This window comes from Canis lupus, chromosome 13 (assembly GCF_048164855.1).
Source record: "Canis lupus baileyi chromosome 13, mCanLup2.hap1, whole genome shotgun sequence".
NCBI lineage: Eukaryota > Metazoa > Chordata > Mammalia > Carnivora > Canidae > Canis > Canis lupus.
The window spans coordinates 7,669,038-7,693,653 of NC_132850.1; the positions used below are offsets into that span (position 1 = coordinate 7,669,038).

At 40.0% G+C, this 24,616-nt stretch overlaps 1 protein-coding gene across 2 annotated transcripts in view; it reads right to left on the minus strand.

Moving 5' to 3' along the window:
• The window catches only part of AGO4 (argonaute RISC component 4), a 39,551-nt gene that overhangs the window by 9,702 nt on the left and 5,233 nt on the right, over positions 1–24,616 (minus strand). Inside the window, exons 2-15 of one of the 2 annotated variants that reach the window (XM_072771977.1) lie at positions 20,911–21,076; positions 18,148–18,268; positions 15,968–16,149; positions 15,635–15,771; positions 15,396–15,530; positions 14,599–14,686; positions 12,263–12,410; positions 11,635–11,754; positions 11,383–11,511; positions 11,003–11,136; positions 9,711–9,895; positions 8,477–8,636; positions 4,155–4,470; positions 3,891–4,025 (exon numbers count right to left, since the gene is read on the minus strand). In XM_072771977.1, coding sequence (XP_072628078.1) covers positions 3,891–4,025; positions 4,155–4,470; positions 8,477–8,636; positions 9,711–9,895; positions 11,003–11,136; positions 11,383–11,511; positions 11,635–11,754; positions 12,263–12,410; positions 14,599–14,686; positions 15,396–15,530; positions 15,635–15,771; positions 15,968–16,149; positions 18,148–18,268; positions 20,911–21,076 — 2,156 coding nt within the window. Of the gene's footprint in view, positions 1–3,890; positions 4,026–4,154; positions 4,471–8,476; positions 8,637–9,710; positions 9,896–11,002; positions 11,137–11,382; positions 11,512–11,634; positions 11,755–12,262; positions 12,411–14,598; positions 14,687–15,395; positions 15,531–15,634; positions 15,772–15,967; positions 16,150–18,147; positions 18,269–20,910; positions 21,077–24,616 lie in introns of those variants that run through there. The other variant, XM_072771978.1, reaches the window with a different exon arrangement.

Sequence of the window (24,616 nt, forward strand, 5' to 3'; positions counted from 1 at the left end):
TTTTTAAGTAAGCTCTACACCCCAAGTGGGGCTTGAACTCACAACCCTGAGATCAAGGGTGACATGCTCTATTGACTGAGCCAGCCAGGCGCCCTGAAATCTGTATTTTTTTAATGTAGCCCTGACAGCAAGTGGAGGGCACATCTGTGAAGGGCACACCTGTGATGCCAATGGGGAGACCATCAGGGGTCTCCAGCAATACAGGAGGCTCTACCCAGGACAGAGGGAACACACAAGAGGAAGAACTGAGACAAGACATTTCAGGGCAGAGCTCAGAAGACTCTTCGACCACAGGAAAGGGGCAGAATTAAAGACAACCCTGAAGTTTCTAGCTTGGTTGACTTAATGGTCGATGATGCCAAGTCATGGAAAAAAAAAAAGGAAAACTGGGGGCGCCTGGGTGGCTCAGCAGGTGAGCATCTGCCTTGGGCTCAGGTCGTGGCCCTGGGGTCCCAGGATCAAGTCCTGCATCGGGCTCCCCACAGGGAGCCTGCTTCTGCCTCTGCCTGTGTCTCTGCCTCTCTCTCTGTGTCTCTCATGAATAAATAAATAAAATCTAAAAAAAAAAAAAAAAAAAAAAAGGAAAACTGAGGGAAGAATAGACTTTGGATGAGGATGAAACAAAAAGGAGAAGGTTTAGACGTGTTTTGCTTGAAATGCCTGTGGTAGATTGTAGGACTAGTGCCAAATATTACTGTGCCCCTCCCTGGGGGAGGATTATACATCCCCACCCAATTAACTCAGGAGTGGCCATGTAACTCACTTTGGCTGATCAAGTGTGGCCTGAAATGTGTAACTCCTGGGCACAAGCTTTAAGAGCCAACATAGGGCTTGTGTGGATCCTTCTTTCCCTCTGCTATAATGACTGGTGATGTTCCAGATAGACTCTTCTCTGTCAGCCTAGGTTCCAAAAGGAGGACAGCAGGGTCACAGCTGCAGCAGAGCCACAGAGAACGTGTAATATGAGCAAGAAATGTATCTTTGTGAGCCCCTAAGACTTTGGAGGGCCTAGCCTATCTCGCTGATATAATGTCTACAGAGCATCTGAGTAAATACGTCTGGTAGACGATCAGGGGTGCAGCTCAGGGACTGCACAGAAATGTTTGCAGTTGGGAACACAAATTTAGGACTCTATAAGCAGATCAGTGAATGCAGAAAAGTAGGTGAAACTAGAGAGTTTGAAAAAAAAAAAAAAGAAAAGAAACTAGAGAGTATGAGAAATTCAGAAGAGGAAGAGAAAAGTACGAAATGCCTGGAAATGTCAGCATTTAATGGACAGAGGAGGAGGAAGAGTCAGAGAGTCTGATTATAAAGGAGGGTAGTGAATTGGGCAAGTCATATTATTGCTCAGGTGAAGAGGTCAGTTTAAGGACCTGACAAGGTATCACTAGATTCAAAATGAGGTCACTGTCCGAGCAACTTCAGCAGAATCTTTGGAACTGAAGTCAGGCTACAGAGAATTGATGCCAATGGAAAGTCAAGTCATTTTTCTTCTAAAAGTTCGGTCACGAAAGAAAAGAAAGAGAAGGTGGCAGGCAGACTGAGGGAGAAACAGGGTAAAGGGAAGCTTACTGGGGGGAGTAGATCTAGGAGGAGTTGAGGGACTTTAGAGGGTAAGGAGAAGGAACTGGAGTTTTGAAAACCAATGGTAATTACTGAAGTGTTCCTTTAGGAGCAAGAGCATAGGGGGAAAGATTAGGCTCTGAGATGTGAGAGGAAGGAGAGGAGAAAACACATTTTACTACACTGGAAAGCAGAGGAGATAGGGGCACCTGGGTGGCTCAGTTGGTTATGCATTCGACTCTTGATTTCGGCTCAGGTCATGATCTCAGGGTCCTGAGATCAAGTCTGGCATCAAGCCCCACGTTCAGCGGGAAGTCAGCTTCCCTCTCTCTCCCCCTCTGCCCTTCCTGCAGCTCGCACTCTCTCTCACACTAAAATAGCTAAATAAATCTTTATTTTTTTTATTTTTATTTTTTTAAAGATTTATTTATTTATGATAGACATGGAGAGAAAGAGAGGCAGAGAGAGAAGCAGGCTCCATGCACCGGGAGCCCGACGTGGGATTCGATCCCGGGTCTCCAGGATCACGCCCTGGGCCAAAGGCAGGCGCCAAACCACTGCGCCACCCAGGGATCCCTAAATAAATCTTTAAAAAAAATGTAGAAGAGAAGAAGCTGATAAAACTCATAGCTTCTAGGGCAGCCTGGGTGGCTCAGTGGTTTAGCTCCTGCCTTCAGCCCAGGGCGTGATCCTGGGGCCCCAGGATCAAGTCCCACATCGGGCTCCCTGCATGGAGCCTGCTTCTCCCTCTGCATCTCTCTGTCTCTTTTGAATAAACAAATAAAATCTTAAAAAAAAAAAAAAACCTCATGGCTTCTAGATGTTGTTTTCTGGGGAAATAGAAGGTTGTTCTATTGCTGGCAAGATAAAGTGTTGCTTTATCAGGCTGAGGAGTTCAGGAGTGAAGGTTTGGAATACATGCTACGGGGAACTGGACAAATGGAGAAACTGCAGCATCAAAGGCTGCCTGAGATCTGTCATCATGAGTCTGCAATATCAATTCATCATTCAATGACTTTCTTCCACAGTAGTGTCCATTGGCCTAAGAGTTGAAGCAAAGGAAATGGGTAAGTGGACTGATCCCGAGTTGAGATTGGCAAGAGGCATGAGTAGAGAACTGGAGATGTTGGTAAGTGTCAAGGGAGTGGGGGAGACCAAGGACTGGGATTATCAGCCTCTGGAAGGTTAGGAGTGACAGAGAATGGTAAAGGACAAAATGATGAGGTAGCCTGGGCTTTAGGAAGATAATCCAGTTCCGAGAGCTACACAGACAGCAATTTGATGGAGGGATGGAGAGGTGGCAGGGTGTTCTGTGACCAGAGCTCGGGCAAGAGTTTGGAGAATTTGTAATAGTGGAGGTCTCAGAAGTACTACTGAGTCGGGATTTGAGCAATTCAGAAGACAACACTTGGAACCTGAGCTGACTGGTGGAACCGGAGCCCAAGGAGAAAACCTTAGTGTTCCGATGTTTCAAAGAGAAACAGCTCAGCCTTGGATTGGAGACAAAAACTAAGGGCGGACTAGAAAATAATGGGAGGGACCCACAAGATGACAAGATTAAACAACAGAAAGAACTGGTCTCTTGAGGGTGGATCAGGGAGGGCTTGGAAAAGATGAAATAACGTTATAGAAAATATCATCGAAGCAAAGTCATCCAATATTATGTATTTATAATTTAGCAAGGTTACACATAAATCACAGACTATAAATCAATTATACAAAATGCTTCTTAGTCAAATGCTGGGAGTTGAACTCCAAATTAATATTCATTTATTACTTTAATCCTTCTAACAACCCTGTGAGATAGGTATTCTTCTGACTACATTTTACAGATGAGAACATTACAGCTTAGAGAAGTTAACTTGCTTAATGGTTAGTAAGTGTGACATTAAAAGTATTCAGTGTACCCCAAGAATCCCCTGCACTGATCTATGTACCAGTATAAAACCATTTGGAAGAGAAATTCTTCTATATATTATAGAACCATGCCGTAGGCACTGGTGGCAAAAAAGCAGCAAATGATAAATAAAGTTCAAATAGATAAACCACCCGTTTGGAGTCTGCCTGTATAGTATAATCTTGGCATGTTTGTGGGACCCCTCCCCCTTAAAACTCTAGAAGCCAGCACTCTGTCCTGCAAGAGATATACTAACTCTCAAAACCTGTACCATTCAGAAGTGATCATCTATGCTCAACTGGAGTGAGTATATTTATTAAATTATTATTATTATTATTACACTTCTGGTTTTAGGGAACAAATTGTAGGTAAGCTCATTTGAAAACATATTCACTTGCACCAGACAGTGAGGGTCCTACGGGTTTCTTACCCTTTCTGTTTTATCTGCACAGAAGAGTCGTGTGTGGTGTCTCTTCTGCACCACGATGTAGGTTATTCCTGGCCGGTAGTCTTCCTCCAAGCTAATACATGCCTTCCGGATGGCTATGAGCTCTGGCCAGGCTACCTAGGAGTCAGAAACAGAATGACATTTAATTGCGAACTCACCTGGCATCTCCCAGATCTGGTTTACCTGGAGTGGCAGCTCCATCAGACACCCAGAACCCCCCCAGGCAACTGCGGGTAATCCGAGTACCTGCTTCATTTGTCCCTCCGATACCCCTCCTCGGTAGTAGATGATCCGAGTGGGTTTGAAGCGTGTGGATTTGTAGAACTGGATCAGCAGCTCTCGAACCATGTTAGTAAGGTCCTGAATTACCTCCTGGCTATAGAGGAGCTCCTGGGAGATCTCCTGGCGGGAGGTCTGCACCCGGACGGTGGCACAGTACCGGCTGGGGTGGCCATCCATACTGCCAACGACAGCAGCAATGGAAGGCTTCTTTCCGTCCCCGGCTGGGGGGTGTGTGACATCCGCTCCCAGGAAGATGACAGGCTGCTGGAACACCGAGGGCCTGCTCAGATGGAAGGAGACACTGACACTGACACATGTAGGTGAAAATCTGTATTTTCAAGCTCATCAGGTATAATTTTACACCACAGAATAAGGTCTTGTTCACATTGGGTGAGAACTCTGAGGCCCATTGAGTGTCTGTGCCCCTCCTGCAATGAATCGGAATTCACTTAAGAAGTCCACATGGGTGGGGCGCTGGATGGCTCAGTTGGTGGAGTGCCCAACTCTTGGTTTTGGCTCAAGGGACTGGGATCAAGGCCTGTGTTGGGCTTTGTGCTCAGCATGGAGTCTGCTGGAGAGTCTCTCTTTCCCTCTCCTACTGCTCCTTCCCCTGCTGCCTCTCTTTCTCTTTCAAATAAATGAACTATTAAAAAAAAAAAAAAAAAAAAAAAACAAGTCAACATGGTTCTTCTATAATAGGAAGGGAAGAATTTATTTTATTTTTATTTTCTTAAAGATTTTATTGATTTGTTCATGAGAGACACACACACAGAGAGGCAGAGACACAGGCAGAAGGAGAAGCAGGCTCCATGCAGGGAGCCCGATGTGGGACTCGATCCCAGGACCCCAGGATCACACCCTGCACCAAAGGCAGATGTTCAACCACTGAGCCACCTCAGAAAGGGAAGAATTTAAAAAGAGGACCTGAGCCAAATTTAACAAAATCTCTATGTGTAAAGGGAAGACTTTCCTAGAACAAACTCTCTTGGGATCCTAGGATTGCTACAATGGATACAGTATTACAGAATTTACATGGAACGGGGTCAAAACCCCCAATGCTCTTCAAGATGTGAGGCCTAGAGAAGAGAATTGAGTCTGTCCACTTTCCTATTTTACTTTTACCAGTAGCATTCATCCCTTATACCACATATTTTACTCAATTATTATTTTTTTTTAAAGATTTCATTTATTTATTCATAGAGACACGGAGAGAGAGAGGCAGAGACACAGACAGAGGGAGAAGCAGGCTCCCTGTGGGGAGCCCGATGTGGGACTCGATCCCGGGTCCCCAGGATCACACCCTGGGCTGCAGGCAGAGCTAAACCGCTGCACCACCGGGGCTGCCCCTACTCAATTATTTTTTAAAGATATATATATATATTTATTTATTTATTTTTTATTGGAGTTCAATTTGCAACATATAACAAAACACCCAGTGCTCATCCCACCAAGTGCCCCCCGCCCCGTGCCCATCACCCAGTCACCCCAACCCCCCGCCCACCTCCCTTTCCACTGCCCCTTGTTAAAGATTTTATTTTTAGTAATCTCTACACCCAATGTGGGGCCCAAACTCACAAGCCCAAGATCAAGAGTCATATACTCCACTGACTGAGCCAGCTAGACACTCCATTTAATTTAGCTCATATTTATTTCTACACACGCACACACGCACACACACAAGAATATAAGTTCCACAAGGGCAGGAATTTTGTTTTGTCTTATTCACTGCAGTATCCCAAGTGCCTGGAACACTGACTAGCTCACAGTGGACACTCAGTAAATATTTGTTGAGGGGCACCTGTGTGGCTCGGTTAGTTAAGTGTCTGCCTTCACCTCAGGTCATGATCCCAGGGTCCCGGGATCAAGCTCTGCACTGGACTCCCTGCTCAGGGGGGGAGTTTGCTTCTCCCTCTGCCTCTCTCCCTGCTTGTGCTTGCTCTCTCTCTCTCTCTCTCTCTCTCTATAAAAATATTTTATATAAATAAACAAACAAATATTTATTGAAAGAATGAATTCATTTATTTGGCACTGATTTGTCTAGGAATCAAGGAGAAAAATATCATGCATGCTTCTCTGGTAAATTCTTAACAGTAGGATTTAGAACTGAGTACTGACTCTTAAAACATAATATAGGAGACATCCTAAATCTGAAAACCTCATATGATGGGTACTCAAAAATAGACACCTCCATGAGGGCAGAGGCTGTGTTATATTTCTCTGTATGTATCATGAGGCAACATGGGCCAGGCACACAGCAGTACAGCAGCAAACATAAATCTATAACATACATACACATAAACGGAATAACAGCTTACATATACTATGTACCAGCCACTGTGCTAAGCACTTTCTTTGTAGTAACTCATTTAGTCATCAAAACAATCCTATGAGGGTGGTACAATTATTATTTCAATTTTTCAGATAGGAAAAAATGAGACAGAAGAGATTAAGAAGCTTGCCCAAGCTTACAATAACTAGGAAGCAGTAAAATAAATAAATAAAAATTTAAAATTTTTAAAAATTAAAAATAAATAAATAAATAAATAAAAATAAAAAAATAAAAAATAAAAATACCCCCAAAACTAGGAAGCAGTAAAGCTGGAATCCAAACCTAGGAAGTCAGACACCAAGGTATGTACTCTAAACTACTATGCTATGTTTCAAATGTTTGGAGTCAAATGAAATGATTTCAGAATTTAGGTCAACTTCCCCTATGGTCTGTATACCTCATCTAGCAATCTTGTAGGAAGGATTTTGTCACCTATAAATTTTATTCAAAATAAATAATTTAATTCAAAAGTACTGGAATATGTACAAGAGCAAGGCACTCAGTTTCATATTCTTGTCCAGAATAGCAATGATGAACACCACAGCCCTAAGCTAAATTTCTCAAATCACTTTCACATATAGAATTTCACATGAATACACTTTATTTTTTTTTATTTTTTAAATTTTTATTTATTTATGATAGTCACACAGGGAGAGAGAGAGAGAGGCACAGACATAGGCAGAGGGAGAAGCAGGCTCCATGCACCGGGAGCCTGATGTGGGATTCGATCCCGGGTCTCCAGGATCGCGCCCTGGGCCAAAGGCAGGCGCCAAACCGCTGCGCCACCCAGGGATCCCATGAATACACTTTAGAAAGAAAAGAAAAAAGAAAAAAAAAAGAAAACACTTTAGAGTTAACAAGTCAGATATTATCTCAATAGATAAGAGAAATACAAATGAATGAAAAGACAACACAAACTAAGAAATGGCCAAGAACTGAACAAGCCTGTCAAAAAAGAGGATATCTGAATAGCCAATAAACATGTGAAATTGTATTCAATATGATGCATTATCGGGGGAATGCAAATTAAAACTACAAGGAGATACTACTGCCCCCGAACAAAATGGCTAAAGTTAAAAGGATTGATACTACCAAGTGTTGGTAAGAATATGAAGCAAGAATATGAAGCAACTAGAACTCTCCATGGGAGCGTAAACTGGTGCAATCACTCTGGAAAACTTTCTGACTGTATGTATGTACTCTCTCTAATTTAGCAATTCTACTCTTGGATATATACTCAGGAGAAAGAATACTTAAGTCCACCAAAAAACATAGAAAAGCTGTATAATAAATGTACGAAAATATCCATCAATGGTACAATAGTTTAAAATTCAGTGGTATATTCATATAATGAAATAATACACAATGATGAAAAAGAATACACTATACTTAAATACAGTAACACGAATGAATTCCAGACACATAATGATGGGCGAAAGAAGATGGACACAAAATATTACATGTTGTTTGGTTCCATTTATATGAAGTTAAAAAATAGGCAAAACGGGGAACCCTGGGTGGCGCAGCGGTTTAGCGCCTGCCTTTGGCCCGGGGCACGATCCTGGAGACCTGGGATCGAATCCCACATCGGGCTCCCAGTGCATGGAGCCTGCTTCTCCCTCTGCCTGTGTCTCTGCCTCTCTCTCTCTCTCTCTCTCTCTCTGTGTGTGTGTGTGACTATCATAAATAAATAAAAATTAAAAAAAAAATAGGCAAAACGAATCTATGGTGATAGTGGTTACCTTTGGGGGTTACCTATTGGGAGGGGCCACAGGGAAGCCTGACACAGTGCTGGAAACGTTCTAGATCTTCACCTAAGTAGTGGCTACATGAATGCTTATATACACATAAGAAAAAAGTAGTTGAGATCCATGTTTGAGATTTGTGTGCTTTACTATAGGTTACACTACATTTGATCTTAAAACAAAGTAGAGAAAAACAGAGTTCAGAATCTTACCTTTGATGAGGTACAAGCACGTTGTTAATTCCTCCGAGCTTTGCATTTATCTTCAGGCAAAGGTTGGAAAGAGTTTGGGGCGAGGTCTTCACCACATTTTTTACTTGGACACATTGTGTGGCCATACCCAGGAGGGTATCTCCAACACGTTTCACCTCCGCTACAAGGATAAATTCATTCATTAATTTAAAAATGTTGAAATATTCTCCTAATTACTAAGAGTAGAGGAAAAAAATCTATCATCTAAAAAATGTGGGGAAAAAAAATCCCCACATAAACATTTACAGAATGCCTATACATACTGTACACTGTGCTAGGTGTGGTTGTGTCACCTGCTAAGCCCCCAGGGCAATTTCCCCTTTTCTTCCCTCCTGCAGGCACTGAAGGTAGCTGACTTCCTTTGCTCTTGGATGCTACCTGCCACCACTAACTCAATCCCTTGAGGTTACTTTTTCCACAGGACTGGTCTGGCAAAGGAATCCATCTCCCTGGCCTTCTCTCTCAGTGTAACACATCAGCTCTTTGACTTCTAAGTATTTCTCTCCCACCCGCCTCCTCTTTTTCCTCTAAATGCAAGAGGTAAACAGACAATAACAAGAGAAATTACTACAGAGGGCAGCAAAGACATCTTATAAAGATCAAACAGCTGGTCTGTAGTTCCCGAATCCTTTATTTAGGTGATAGCCAGAAGACCTTCCTATCACTCTTGTTCTACTACATACAAACTAAATAGCTTCATTTCTGGAAGGGGTAGGCTCACCCACTCTTCCCCGCCCTGATATTCCTAAGTGCTTTTCACCAAACATTCTGAGTCTTCCTGCCTTTGAGGGCTACGGTAGCATCACACCGCTTGCCCCATGCTCATTCCCACTGCATTTCTAGGCCCCCATTCGTGATTCCTGCACAAAGGTTGGGAAGGAGCCAGGTGGCTGGTTGTGGTCAAGAAGCTGCAAATGTTAAGAGCCTTCCAGAGCTCTCTTTTCTCTCTGCCATGGGGCCAGCAACATTCCAAATAGCGATGGCTCTACCAACCTGGGTCTCAGAGTGAAAATGACACGATAGCATCAAACAGAGGCCACAGTCCACCTCAAAGGACACACAGTAGAAGAAAAAAAAAATCTTTGATGCTTTGAGCCACTGAGAGTTTGGAGTTGTCTGTGACTACAGCATGACCTAGCTTATCCTTTTCTACTCCTTGATATCATCCCTCATACAACATTAAAGGGGTCCATACCATACACCGGTGTCTTCCCAGGCAAGATAACCACGATTAGCTGTAGGCCCACATAGGTCATTTTCAGATGTTTGAACATGGGCTCCACGCTGTCTGCACCTTGTGCATACTTGCAGAAACACGGCTGACCCTGGATGGGCATCCCTGCATCCTTAGAGATTTTACGGAGCTGGTCAGTGAAACTCCTGTTAAAATAGAACCAATGGCACAGTGCTTTCATTTCAGAGTATGTGCCTAGCATATATTTTCCACTAAGATACTTCTTTCAGTTCTGTACATTCTTAGCCAAAATTAAAAATAAACAAATAAAAAATCTTTAACTGGTTGCCAAAGATGGGCTGGCAATTACATCACTGTAATTATAATGCACCAGAATCTGTATTAGCAAGCGATCATATCATCATTTTGAAACTTTAAATAATTATGCCTCAACTGGGCCCCAGGAACTAGGATAGCATTTCTGTTCAAATATTTTTTTCTTTTTTTTTTAAACATTCAAGTCAGTACTTCTGAACTAAAGAAAAGCAAAGTCAAAATCTCAGGTAATGTGTACTTTGGTAAGCCAGGCACAAGAATGGCTGGGTAAGCTTGTGTTCTGAGAATATGGAAACACAAAATTGGTATATTTAGGATTACATTCAAACTTGCAACAGATTTGATTCAATAACAATATCAAAAGAAATCATCACTTTAAAAAAAACAATTCATTGTGAAGTTTCACGTTTTGGGTTTGAAAAGTTACTTTAATCTATGCATAAAGCTTTCAGAATAATTTCTTTCATGTATTTGCCAAAATTTTGTAAGATTCCTTTCTTTCATCCAGTTCCCTTCTCCTGCCTTGATTTTTTTCCACCCTTCTCACTAACTTCCTTTCTATAGATAGCTGCATCTTTAAGACACGAACCAATGATCTCAGTCAGTGACCCTGCAGTAAAACAAGCTCACTAGCAAATTATAATGATTAAAAAAATGGACTAGTTTTTATCTTAGCTGAAGAGATACAATTAATACCAAAGGAAGCTTCACTAAGAACTCAAGAGTTTGTCAACAGTCACTGCTTCCGCCTTGTTAATCACAAATTTCTGCTCTAAATATAAGGACATTGAGTCAGATTCTGAATGTCATTCCCAAGTTTGCAATTTACTGTAATACAAGGTCTTTTTCCCTATAGCCAGATGGCATCACTATAGGAGTCAGGGATTTAGTGCCAGTGCACACAGCACATTCACGTAAAGATGGTATTTTCATATCTGGAAGGGATATTACTAAGCTGAAAACATGAAGATACTCACTTTAGTAAATCTTCCCTACATTGTTTCTGAGGCGCAAAACAAGCAACTGCCCAAACTTTAATTTCAATGCCAGCATAAAACTGCTTTCCTCGCATGTCCCAGACACCCTGGTTGGGTGTGGCTACCGTTTTATTCTTTAAAAAAAAAAAAAAAGAAAAAGAAAAAAAGAAAAGAAACAAAAGAAAAGAGAAAAGACATTACAATCTAAGGCCATTTTACTGTTGAGGAGGGGATAAACAAAACTCTATTTGGTATTAGCCAAAAGACAAAAAGCAATAATGAGCCAAACTATGGGTAAATTCGGTGTGGTGTAAAGGAGAAACCCTGGATGATTGTCTTTTCGACTGTAAGGAGCGTGCTGAACAGAGTAAGACGCTTACCCGGCCTCCGTACTGCAGCATTGGTGCTGGGAGTACCCTGCCTGTCAGCTCTGTCATTTCATTGTGGACAACAATACCAAATTCTTTAAGGTATGGATCCGGTCCACCCACCATGCTGTTACTCTTCACCTAAAGAACAGGAAAGCCTGCGTATATAAAAACCAAAGAGTAACTGTGTCCCACCATGAGTTTTCCACTGTCTCGTTTTCTCATCTGAAAGTGAGCTGATTGTGAAGACCAGGCCTTACTGACCAGTCTGCTGATTTCTTCCTGTCTGTCAGGAGCAGATCTGGCTGTAGCTTTGATCATCGTGGAAGTCTGATTGTCTGTGAGTTTCTTGATGCATCGCTGTCCTGCCACGATATTACAGACCTGCAGAGAAACAAAGGGAAATTTATTTGTGCGATGAGTTTCAATACTGTAAGCCTTGGCTGAACTGTACCTTCCATTCCCCCAAAACACGAAAATGGTATTACCTAATGGAGCTATCTGCCTAAAATATCTTATTTATTTTTTTGAAGATTTATTTATTCATTAGAGAGAGAGAGGGGGAGAGTGTGCACACACATGCAAACATGCAAGTGGGAGGTAGTAGCAGAGGGAGAGGGAGAGGGAGAGGGAGAGAAGCAGACTCCCTGCTGAGCCAAGAGCCCAGGGCAGGCTCAATCCCACAAACCCAAGATCATGACCTCATCTGAAACCAGGTCAGATACTCAATGGACTGAGCCACCCAGGTGCTCCTGCCCAAAATATTTTAGAAATTCATACTAAATTCCTACCACTAGTTAGAACAGGATTTTTTTTTATGTTTTTGGATTTTTTTTTTTAACTCATTCAAGAGATTGGCAGATCTCCCAAAACAAAGTTTAGTTTAGCTTACCTCAAGTGGCAAATATGTATGTTTTTGTTCTTGTCCCACTTGGAGACAGGGAAGATGCGGGTATTTCAGCTGCAGACTATACTTCTGCTTAAAATATTGAGCTACTGTACATTCCATAGCTTGACCATTTTCCAACTGTAAGGGAAAACTATGGGAGAGAATATCTTTTTAGAAATGTCTTCAGAAAAAAAAAAGAAAAAAGAAATGTCTTCAGGTTCTTTTTTTTTTTTTTTTTTTAAGGTTCCTTTTTTCTTAAATAAGCAAACAGACGCCTAACATTTTCTACCTTGATCATTAAAAAACAAAGGTCAATCTTTATTTGACCAGTTTCACTTAAGTCATTTTAGTATTTAACGAGAACAGTGATTCTTGGAATTTCCATCTTTGTGGACGCTAGGATGAGAAAAATATTATTTTTTTTTAAAGATTTTATTTATTTATTCATGATAGACAACAGAGAGAGAGGCAGAGACACAGGCAGAGCAGAAGGAGAAGCAGGGTCCATGCACCGGGAGCCCGACGTGGGATTCGATCCCGGGTCTCCAGGATCGTGCCCTTGGTCGAAGGCAGGCGCTAAACCACTGCGCCACCCAGGGATCCCGAGAAAAATATTATATTAAAACTTAAAAAGTTAAAAGGAGAACCAGAAAATACAAACTCACTAGAGGCCAGTGAACACCTACAGATACATATATGATCTCTTGCTGGCTTATTAAATGATTAAAATCAAATAATGACTTGGGATCATCCACACAGGAGTTTTATTTGCTTAAGAGAACTTTTTGTAAAATGAGTGTAACACAGTTATTGGGACTGCATTTCCAGATTCCAAACCAGGACAAATATATGTGGATTTGGCGGCAAAAAGGCCAAATACATGAAACTGAGTCTGTGCCAGGATATTTGATATAAATTGGGGAGCATGATTTAAGAGATTCTCTGTCTTTGGCTCTTTCAGGTGGGTAATTATCTCAGATACTTGGTATAATAATAACTTTAATCTGCTTTCTTAACTGTTACAGTCCCACAATATAACAATGCAGCAAGGATCATCTATGTAATATTTAAATACAGAGGCTTTTTTTTTTAAGATTTTGTTTATTTATTCATGAGAGACACACACACAGAGAGGCAGACACACAGGCAGAGGCAGAAGCAGGCTCCACGCAGGGAGCCCAACGTGGGACTCGATCCTGGGTCTCCAGGATCACACCCTGGGCTGAAGGCAGCACTAAACCGCTGAGCCACCCGGACTGCCCAATATATGTGCTTTTAATTTTCATGTAAAGATTATATAAATCTGTAATTATTCTTACAAGGCTACGTGAAGTAATTAATGAAAAAGATACAGTTCTTGAAACAAAAACTAAACTTCTCAATAGTGACTTCATAAGGTTTCAGTAACTTTTTTCCCCCTAGAGAACGAAGGCAATATTATGATATGAAAAATACATGGACTATCACTTTATAACTCTTAAGAAATTCATATCAGGTACATATGGGTTCATACAAAAGAATTTATTCAAATCATACTGAATTAATATGCCACATTTATCCAGAAGTCACCCAAAAACTTCTATCTAGAACAAAGCCCTCCCAGTGATTTTGATGTACACTAAGTTTAAAAATTGAGAACCACGGATCTAAAGCAAAAACTAGAATATAAACAAACAAATAAAAAGCTTCTGACTAAGCAAAATAATATTAAGTTTATATATTTAAGTTCATGCTCTTTACTTGGAGGGGCCAATATTTATTTATGTCAGAAATCAGTTTAAAGACCTTGTTTACAAGAACAAAACTTACATATACAGTAAATTAAAAGCATTTTCATATATATTTTCTCATTATGCATAGTTCACAGTGGATCAGAAGTTAGGTGGCTAGAGAAATAAGACTGGAAAATGGAAATGAGTAGCTGCTGGAGGCATGCCATACATACTGGCAGCTGGAAGAAGTGGCAGCTAGCTACAAAAAAAGAGAAAAATCCAAACAAAACACAAAGCAATATCTTCTCATGACAGCCTTATATGACTTATAGGACTTAACATATCCCTTGGGACATGCATAATGATGACTCTACATTGTTATATAAAAGTTGATCTGTGGTTGGCATCCTCCATTTAAGAAGTGAAATGAATCAAAGGCCAGAAATAGGTTTTTTAAATGTCCCTATCAAAAATATTTAAAACGTTTTTTAAAGCTTGGGTACTTAAAAGTGATGACCTCAGTGATTTTGAAACTTGCAATACGGGCTACCATTTTCTCTAATGATTAGAGCTACTTCCTCTGTTACCAAAAATATAACGGTACCATTTTAGATGTGGTTAACATACGTTTGATGACTGGCTGGCCGTCTAGTCACATTACAAACTCGATATTTTCGTTTCATTTGTCCACAGTGGGTCACCTCAACTTTAAGACCTGAAATTAAAAAATAAAAGTCAAAACATCAGGTATTAATTAAAATCATAGTGATGAAAACAGGCTCGAACGTTGTTTTCGGAAAGGCATGGCATTGTCACAGGATGAAAGTTTCAAGGATATGGGAACAATTTCATCATGTAGAGGCAAAGTCTCAGCTAAGAAGAAAATCTTAGAACCCAGAGGACTTAGGATGTGCAACCTACATTATTAATTCGTTCAATAAATATCTACTAAACACCAACTATTCTGGTATTTAGTATTGGGTCTAGAGACAGCCCTAATGAAGCTCATGTTGTAGTAAGAGAAGGTACCTAATAATAAGAAAATAAATTTCAAAGGAGAATGAACTTGTGTTATTTTATTAAGATGGAAGTTCAAAAGAATATAATAAAATAAATAAATAAAATAAAATGGAAGTTTTTAAGTGGGTAGGGGTAAGAGTGCCTGATGTGTGCCAGCTACTGGGCAAGAAGCCTTGTATATCTCACTGCATTTAAGTCTCACAACAAACTTAAAGATACATATTATTATCTTTGCCTTAGAGATGAATAAATTAAGACTCATGATGGTTAAGGGACTAAGCCGAGGTCCCACTGATAGAACTGGTTGGGATGGGACGGAAACCCAGGTGTGTCAGACTCCAAAACCCTGCTCCTTGCACCATGCTGAGCTGCCTTTCTGAGGCTGCTGTAATGTAAATACCTACCTCTGATTTCTTTGGTAAACTTGACACGCTGGGAATCTGTTAGCGGTTTGGTCTGTTCATTGATGTTCTGAATGTCTAAAACCTCACACATGAACTCAATGATAGGCTGAGCCCGGTAGAAAGCAGTTGCAGACACTAACAAACAGAGAGGAAGGGTACTTAGCTTCAGTTCAGAGAAAGGGAAAGCACCACAAAAACTAGCCAAAAGGAAAAAGAGTAAAAAGATAATTCTATTGTACCGTCAATATTGAGCATCATATTCCACATAGCAGGTCTCACAGACTGATGAAAGCCAAACCAGACCTCTCTGCCCCCTCCCAGAGGGTGGTAATAACCTTCGGGAGGTGAGAAAAAAGAACGACCCACCGGAGTGTACCTGAAGGAATGAGTTGGCATGTTTCATAATCAAAAAGTCGAAAGGTCTTTCATTTTACTCTCAATTTTCTAAACAAACCTGAAACTAAGTTTGAACTGTGATTTATGCAGAAACTTCTCAATGGCACCAATGCAACCTACCAAATAAATTAATCAATCTGACATTTGTGGGAATGAACTCAAACTTAGGTACTAACCTCATGGAGGGAAGGTGTCTTGTGATAACATCAAGTGCTTGTACTGAGTCATCTGGGACTTCATTCAAGTGCCCAGCCAAAGCTTCTAAAAGCAACTGAAGGCTTACAACTGATACCCACTGAACAGACACTTTAAAGGTTTGGTCTTTACCCTCACCTGGAAGGGTCACTTCCATATCAACCTAAGGGGAAAAAAATTGTATTTACATACACATATTTACAGAGAATGAAAGAAAGCTCCCAGGAGTATTCAACATTGTATATTCATAAGGATATTTATCTTAGCACTTTCTGTAATTGCAAAACATTGGAAACAACATAAGTGTCCATCAATAGAAGAATAATTTAATATGAACTCTTACATAATAGTTTGGATATAAGATGAATGCTACAACATGGATGAACCTTTGAAAATATTATGCTAAGTGAAAAAAGCCAGACACAGAGGGACAAATATTGTATGATTCCACTTATAAGAAGTACTTAGAATAGTCAAATTTATAGGGACAGAAAGGGCAGAGGCAAAGGGAGAGGGAGAGAATCTTAATCAGCCTCCATGCTCAGTGGGAGCCCGACATGGGGCTCGATCTCACAACCCTGAGATCATGACCTAAGCCCAAAACAAGAGATAGACGCTAAACCCACTGAGCCTCACAGATGCCCCAAGACCTAAGGTAGAATAGTGGATACCAGGACATGGGGGAAGGCAAGAGGAGAACATATTGCCTAATGGATATGTACTTTCAGTCTGGGATGATAAAAATGTTTTGGAGAACTATAGTGGTTACAATTGCACAACAGTGTGAATACGCTAAATGCCACTGAATTGTACATTTAAAATATTTTATTTATTTATTCATGAGAGATACAGAGAGAGGTAGAGACATAGCAGAGAGAGAAGCAGGCTCCCTGTGGGGACCCTGATGCAGGACTCGATCCCAGCACCCAAGGATCACACCTTGAGCCAAAGGCAGACATTCAACCACTGAACCACCCAGGTGCCCCATTATTTTTTTAAAGATTTTTAAAATTTATTTATTCATGAGAGACAGAGAGAGAAGCAGAGATATAGTCAGAGGCAGAAGCAGGCTCCCCGCAGGAAGCCTAACGCGGGACTTGATCCCGGGACCCAAGGATTACGACCTGAGCCAAAGGCAGATGCTCAATCATTGAGCCACCCAGGCACCCCCAAATTGTACATTTAAACTTAAAAATGGTTAAAACAGTAAATTTTATGTTGTACATACTTAACCACAATAAAAAAGAATTTGAATAAGGTACATTGAAATGTAGAGAAATGGAAAGATTTCCCAGACATATTGTTAAATGAGAAAGCAAATCATAGAATGATATGCAAGCAAATAAAAATATACATAAGCATATGTATAAATAGCTGATGCACATAAAAATATCTGAAGGATTCATACCAAATGATTAGTTTCCTCTAAAAAAGGAAAATGGGATGGGGGGGGCAGGTAGGGAGGCAGGAAATCACAGTATTTTTAGATGTCTAAGTAAGTTTATAATGAGTATATATTTACATATTTATTTTTTAATTTAAAAACTAAATTTGTAAAAATAAGTTATTGTGACATTATGAATATTTTCATAAGTGGGTGTTAGATAATTTTCTATAATTTATAAAAGCTCCATTGTTTATTTTTATTTATATTTTTGCTCCATTGTTGAGATTCACATAGCACATAGATTAGCAATGTGACAAGCCTGAAATATCTGTAATCAACCTAATCTAATTCTAATAATCAGAGTCAACTTAAATTCTAATGCTTATCTCTTTTTTTAAGATTTTATTTATTTATTTATTTATTTATTTATTTATTCATGAAAGACAGAGAGAGAGAGAGAGGCAGAGACACTGCAGAGGGAGAAGCAGGCTCCATGCAGGGAGCCTGATGCAGGACTCGATCCCGGGACTCCAGGATCACGCCCTGGGCTGAAGGCAGATGCTAAACCGCTGAGCCACCCAGGGATTCCCACTAATGCTCATCTCATCTTCAATTATGGATTCACTAAGGGGACAGGGGCATATGGATGCAATAACAAATCTATCATCACTGTGTGAAACAACTCTAAGAATTAAGTTGTCTTTAGAAAGGGAAACATTCTGTCCTATGCAAATGACCTAAGTCTAATAAGCGTTCCTGGCTATTAACACTTACCCTGTCCCGTCCAATTGGCAGTGGGTGTGCTGTGTACATGTTTCTTTTGCCATCATAGCCAGGCTGCCGATCACCAAATATCTGCATCTTGAAGTGCCGCACCATTGTATCTACTACCTCTCTTAACAGTAATGGAGAGAGTGGCAGTTAGCTTTGGGAAATGGTGAGCAGTAAGGAAACTATCATGATCCCCTCAATCACCTACACGGAGTTCAAAACTACTCAGGAAAAGCAAAAGTCACACTTGGCTTCAGTAATTGAAAAAACAGTCAACAGTGGTCAACTAAAGAAAGATAGCAACCCCTGAACAAAAGCAGCTACGTGATGGTAAGAAAAGCAGGGAATAAAAAGAGAGCATAAAATGTATGGCATCTTCTCAAACTCTTGCCTTTCATAATCCTCTCCTATGACAAATGTAGCCTTATGAGAATAATCTATCTTAGGTATCTAACTTTAGCATGAATATTCACAATTGAACCACGATAAATTTGTTAGCGAATAAACATCCTCACTCAAATATCAGGGTTTCAGGAAAAAAAAGTAGGCAGAAATTCAGAAATGGTGAGGGCCAATGAATCTAAGATATATTCAAAGGAATAAGTCAACCCCCTTTGCCCTAATGCTGGCAGTTTATTATTCTTTATATGGACTTGTTTTACTCCAAAGTGCTCCTGAGCAGTGTAGAGAAGAAAATGTAAAATATCTTCATTCCATAAAGATTGCCAATGTAGTTCCTTCCTTTTTAGAATTTTTCATTCAATCAAGCATGCATAGCATTACCTAAGTGTTCTTGTAACTACATCAGACCACACCATAAGCAGGCTCTGAACTAAAGGCAGTTGTAGGGTAACTAGAGTATACGGTTCAAGGTGCACAGATCTGAGTCTGTGAGATTTTGGAACGCTAGAGTCAACGAAAACTCTGCATCTTACCAATGTCTACATTGTGGGAACTGTATCTTAAAAGCCAAAATCTATCACCACTAGCTAAGACATTAATGTTCTGCAGATAAGATCTGCGGAAATGATACACATTCATAAAATAAATCATGCAACTGAAAAAAACTAATGGAGAAATGTAGTATCATATATTACCAATTTTTAAAAAGCTAACTGAAGACAATACAGTTTCATATTGGAAGAGTAATTTCTCATATTACATTTTTTTTTCATCTTACATTCTTAAATTATAACCATAAGTAAGTTTATAGTGAAGAGATATTTTCACCTCTATTCTCAGTTAATCTTTGTGAGACCAACGGGCTGATGGTAAGTGCCTTCATATTAAAAGGGGAAAAAAAAATTCAGAATAGGCAAGTCATCTTCCCCTTTTCACACAGCGATTAAAGTGCTAGAGCTACATGACCTTCGACAAGGTACTGAATCTTCCACGTATCTGTTTCTTTTCATTTGTAAAATTATAATAATCCTAACACCTACCACAAAAAGTTTGTTGCGTTAAGTGAATAATGACACAGAATATTTAGAACAGTGCGTGTCATACAATAAACCTACTGACTCTGGTGTGCTCATGGATATGACTCCAGAATTTTCCTCTTTCCTGAATTATATCAAATTTTTCCTCTTTACTGGATTATTTCCTTCAACATACGGATGTGTTATAATTTCTCTCACCTTCAAAATAATTAAACTTCCCTAACCTGACTTCTTCCTCATTTGAACATCTCACTTCTCTGTTCCCCTTTTGTGTCAAAATCCCTTTAAAGGAGTTGTCTCTAACTGCTCTTTTCCTGTCTCTCTTAAACCTTCTCCACCTTCCCTCCACCAAAACTACTCTTCCCAAGGTCTCCAGCAAGCTCCACAATACTAAATTCAGTGCTCCTTGAATACTAGATGATAAATTCTTCCAACTTAAAACACCTTTCCTTGCCTCCTTGCTCTGTCTTGGTCTCCCCTATCCCAATGGCCTCCCCATGCCAGTCTCCTGGCTAATACTTCCTCATTGCCCCAATTTTAAAATACTGCAGTGCCCCAGGACTCAGTCTTGGGAGTCTTTTTTTTCCTAACCACATACAATCTTACCCAGCTCATGGCTTTACCACCAACATGGTGATGACTCTCAAATATTTGTCTCTAGCCTAGACCTCTCCCCTGAATCCAACCTCATCTATTCAACTTCCCACTCAACATCTCCACTAGGATGTCTAATAGATATCTTAGCCCTAACGTGTCCAAAACAGGTCTCCTGATCTGCCAGCCTTGTTGACTTCTCCCAGAGTTTTCCCCATCCCAATAAATGTCAACTCCATTTTTCCACTTACATAGGACAAAAACCTGGGATCCATCTTGACTCATTTCTTCCCTCATACCCTATGTTCCATCCATCAGCACATCTTGTTGAACTACCTCCAAAAATTATTAAAAGTACCTCAGTGGCTCACCCTACCCTCATTCTCTATCTTCTTTCCCTGATTTATTTTTCTTCATAGCACTTATCCCCAACTAACACGTAATATGTTTTGGGTGCTTATTCATTTATTTTCGGTCTTCTCCCCTACTAGAATATAAGCTCCTCAAGGATAGAAACTTTTGCCTTTTTTATTCACATTGAACAATGATGTATCCAGCACCCTGCTAAAATCTGTGGAGGATAACCAAGTATTATACAACAAAGCTGCTATCAAGAAACTTACCATCTTAGAGACAAAACAAAACCTACGTGTTGAAAAAATTTAGAGAATATACATGATAAATGTTATATATGCATTTAAATGTATAAAAGTCTACTTTTTCTAATCCTTACCTGTTGACTCTCCGAGGCCTTTTTTCTGGTTTAATATCCACATCATAGTGATATACATCTATTTTAGGAATCTGAACCTGAAAATGGTTGGCTAACAGTCGAATTGGTTTTCCAACAGTTCCAAGGCCAGGACGACGAGGTGGCTGAAACAGGCTGGTTGGAGGTCCTGAAGAGATTGAAAGACATTTGATGTGCTATTTGGCCATAAAGGATAATATTCCCTCATGATCATGATGATGATAACAATAATAGATAGAATTATTGAGATCTGATTATTCACTGAACATACCCTGATATAAAAAGTTTGTGATATCTCTTAACCTAAGGTGTTCTGGATTTCCAAATATTTTTGCCATACAGATATCATTTTGAATCTGGGGGACATCAAAATTATATATACAATATGATGAACTCCTCTCAGATGTACGGTCCTGTAGAAAACCTCTTACGAGCATCAGTAGATCTCTAGCTAGGCTTACAAAATAATATGTATTTTTAAAAAGATTTTATTTTTAAGTAATATGTACACTCAATGTGGGGCTCAAACTTACAACTCTGAGATCAAGAGTTGCATGCTATACCGACTGGGCCAGCTGGGCACCACCAAATTACATGCATTTTAAAATAGAACCATCTCAAAAAAAATAAAATAAAATAAAATAAAATAAAATAAAATAGAACCATCTCTAAGCTCTAGGGACAATCGCCATGCTCAGGCTTGAGAAGATCTATTAATCCTTCACAAACTAGCCTATATTATAATTTGTACAGGCAGGAGGAGATTAACAGCAGCTATATTTATTAATTTACTTGCTAATTTAGATAGTGAAACAATGCCAATAATGTCAGGCTTTATTGTTTATGATCTAATGTTTTTAGAATCTGGACAATGTGACATTTCTTGATCATAATGTCTAGTTTACTTACTCAACATTTATTCACTTATTATATGCCTAGCCTGTGCTGTAGATTCAGGAACCTCTGAAGAGCTTTTGCCCTCAAAGAACTTACAGTCTACACCAGTGGTTCTTAACCTGGGGGACATACCGTCCCCCAGGAAACATCTGACAAATGTCTGGAGACATTTTTGGCTGTCACCAGAGGGTGCTATTGACATATAATGGGTAGGGGCCAGGGCTACAGCTAACCATCCTACAATGAACAGGACAGCTCCCTACAAAGAAGTAGCCATCCAAAGTATCAATAGTGTTGAACGTAAGAAACCCTGATCTAGATACAGCAGCAATTCCAAATTATTCCATTGATGGTTCATAAAATATTCTACAAAAAGACAGGATTTCACAAGCCAAAGAAACTGTGTATTATCTCTCCTCAAAATTCCAATGTACGTTATATTAAATTCTCTAATGAGCTTTATAATACATAAATCTGTTTAACTAATCATTTACCCAACTTATTTTTTCCCCTAAACACACATACACTCTCTTTCTCAAATCAAGTATCTACCAATATTCAGCAGATAAGGAATTTGAGGAAACACAGACTGGGAAATACTTAAATATAGAAAAACCTTACTTCATCTTTCTTATGAAGTAGACACGGACCTAAAAAATAAACATCTTTTCTGCTACAAATAAGTGTTGAGTAAAACGGGCTGTGATTACAAAAGAAATTTATAGCAGGTTCTATTGCTATGGCATTTCACCAAGAACAAAGACAATTCACTAAGGAGAGAAAACTTTGAAGCAAGAAGCTATTCTGGTCCAACATCACTTAAGAAAATCAAAGCAAACACTTTAATGAAATGTGTGTTGACAGATCTCCATGTACTAAGTCTTAAAGTTATTGAAAATCTCACATACTAAATTCATTGTTCATTCTTCCCCCTAAATTCTACTCATCCTTCAAAACTCAGGTTAGGTGTGACTTCCTTAGGAAAGCATTTCTGGAATTCCCCAGACTGGAAGGTGCATCCTTGGTGTACCCAAGACCCTCTGTATAAGGGAGCACTTTGCACAAGTACACGGAAACAACATTTTAATTATTGTCTCATCCACTCGACTGTATATTCTTAGAAGAAATGGATCTCCAGTTCATCGTTATCTCCTCAATACCTCATTCAATAACTAGCACATTGTAGGAATTCAATAAATGTTGAACTAAGCAATACAAGCATAGTTCATTTAATTGCACTTTGCTTTATTGGGCTTTGCAGATATTGCTTTCTTTTTTTTTTTTTTTTTTTTACAAATTGAAGGTTTGTGGCAACCCTGCATTGAGCATGACCACTGCTGCTATTTTCATACAGCATTTGTTCACGTCATGTCTCTGTACCACATTCTGGTAATTCTCACAATACTTGAAACTTTTCCATTATACTTGTTATGGTGATCTGAGATCAGTGGTCTTTGAGTTGCCATTGTAATTGTTTTGGGGTGCCACAAACTGTACTCGTATAAGACAGCAAACTTAATCCACAAATGTATGTTCTGACCGCTCCGGTGCCTGGCCATTCCCGTCTCTCTTCCTCTCCTTGAGCATGAGATTCCCTAGTCTCTGAGACACCACAATACTGAAATTAGGCCAACTGATAACCCTGCAATGGCCTTTAAGTGTTCAAGTGAAAGGAAGAGTCACATGTCTCTCACTTTCAATCGAAAGCTAGAAATGATTAAGCTTAGTGAGGAAGGCACGTTAAAGTCATGATGGACCAAAAGTAGGCCTCCTGCGCCAGTCAGCCAAGCTGTGAACGTAATGGAAAAGTTCCTGAAGGAAGTTAAGAATGCTATTACAGCGAACACATTAATGATAAGAAAGCAAAACAATCTTATTGCTGATAAGGAGAAAGTCTCAGTGGTCTGGAGAGATCAAAGAAGCCACAAAATTCCCTTAAGTCAAAGCATAACCCAGAGCAAAACTCTAACTCTCTTCAATTCTATGAAGGCTGAGAGAGGTGAGGAAGCTGCAGAAGAAAAGTTTGAAGCTAGGGGCACCTGGGTGGCTTAGTCGGTTGGGTGTCTGACTTGATTTCGGCTCAGGTCATGATCTCGGGGTTGTGAGGTTGAGCCCCCATCCATTCCTCCCACGCCCCCCTCCCCATTAAGCTCCATGCTGTGTGGGGCCTGCTTGAGATTCTCTCTCTCCCTTTCTCTCTGCTCCAGCACACACACACTCTCAAAATATTTTTTTAAAGATTTTATTTATTTATTCATGAGAGACACAGATAGAAAGAGAGAGAGAGAGAGAGAGGGGCAGAGACACAGGCAGAGGGAGAAGCAGTCTCCATGCAGGGAGCCCGATGTGGGACTCAATACAGGGTCTCCAGGGTCATACCCTGGGCTGAAGGCAGCACTAAACTTCTGAGCCACCTGGGCTGCCCTCAAAATATTTTTTGAAAAGAAAAAAAAAATTGAAGCTAGAAGAGGTTAGTTCATGAAGTTTAAGGAAAGAAGCCATCTCTAGAACATAAAAGTGCAAGGTGGAGCAGCAGGTGCTGATACAGAATCTACAGCAAGTTATCCAAAAGGTCTAGTTAAGATAAATTAATGAAGGTGGCTACAGACTTTCAATGTGGTTGAAACAGCCTTATATTGAAAGAAGAGACCATCTAGGACTTTCATAGCTGGAGAGAAGTCAATGCTTGGCTTCAAATCTTCAAAGAACAGATCAGTTCTTGTGAATGGCTAATGTAGCTGGTGAATTTAAGTTCAAGCCAATCTTCATTCTGAAAATCCTAGGGTCCTTA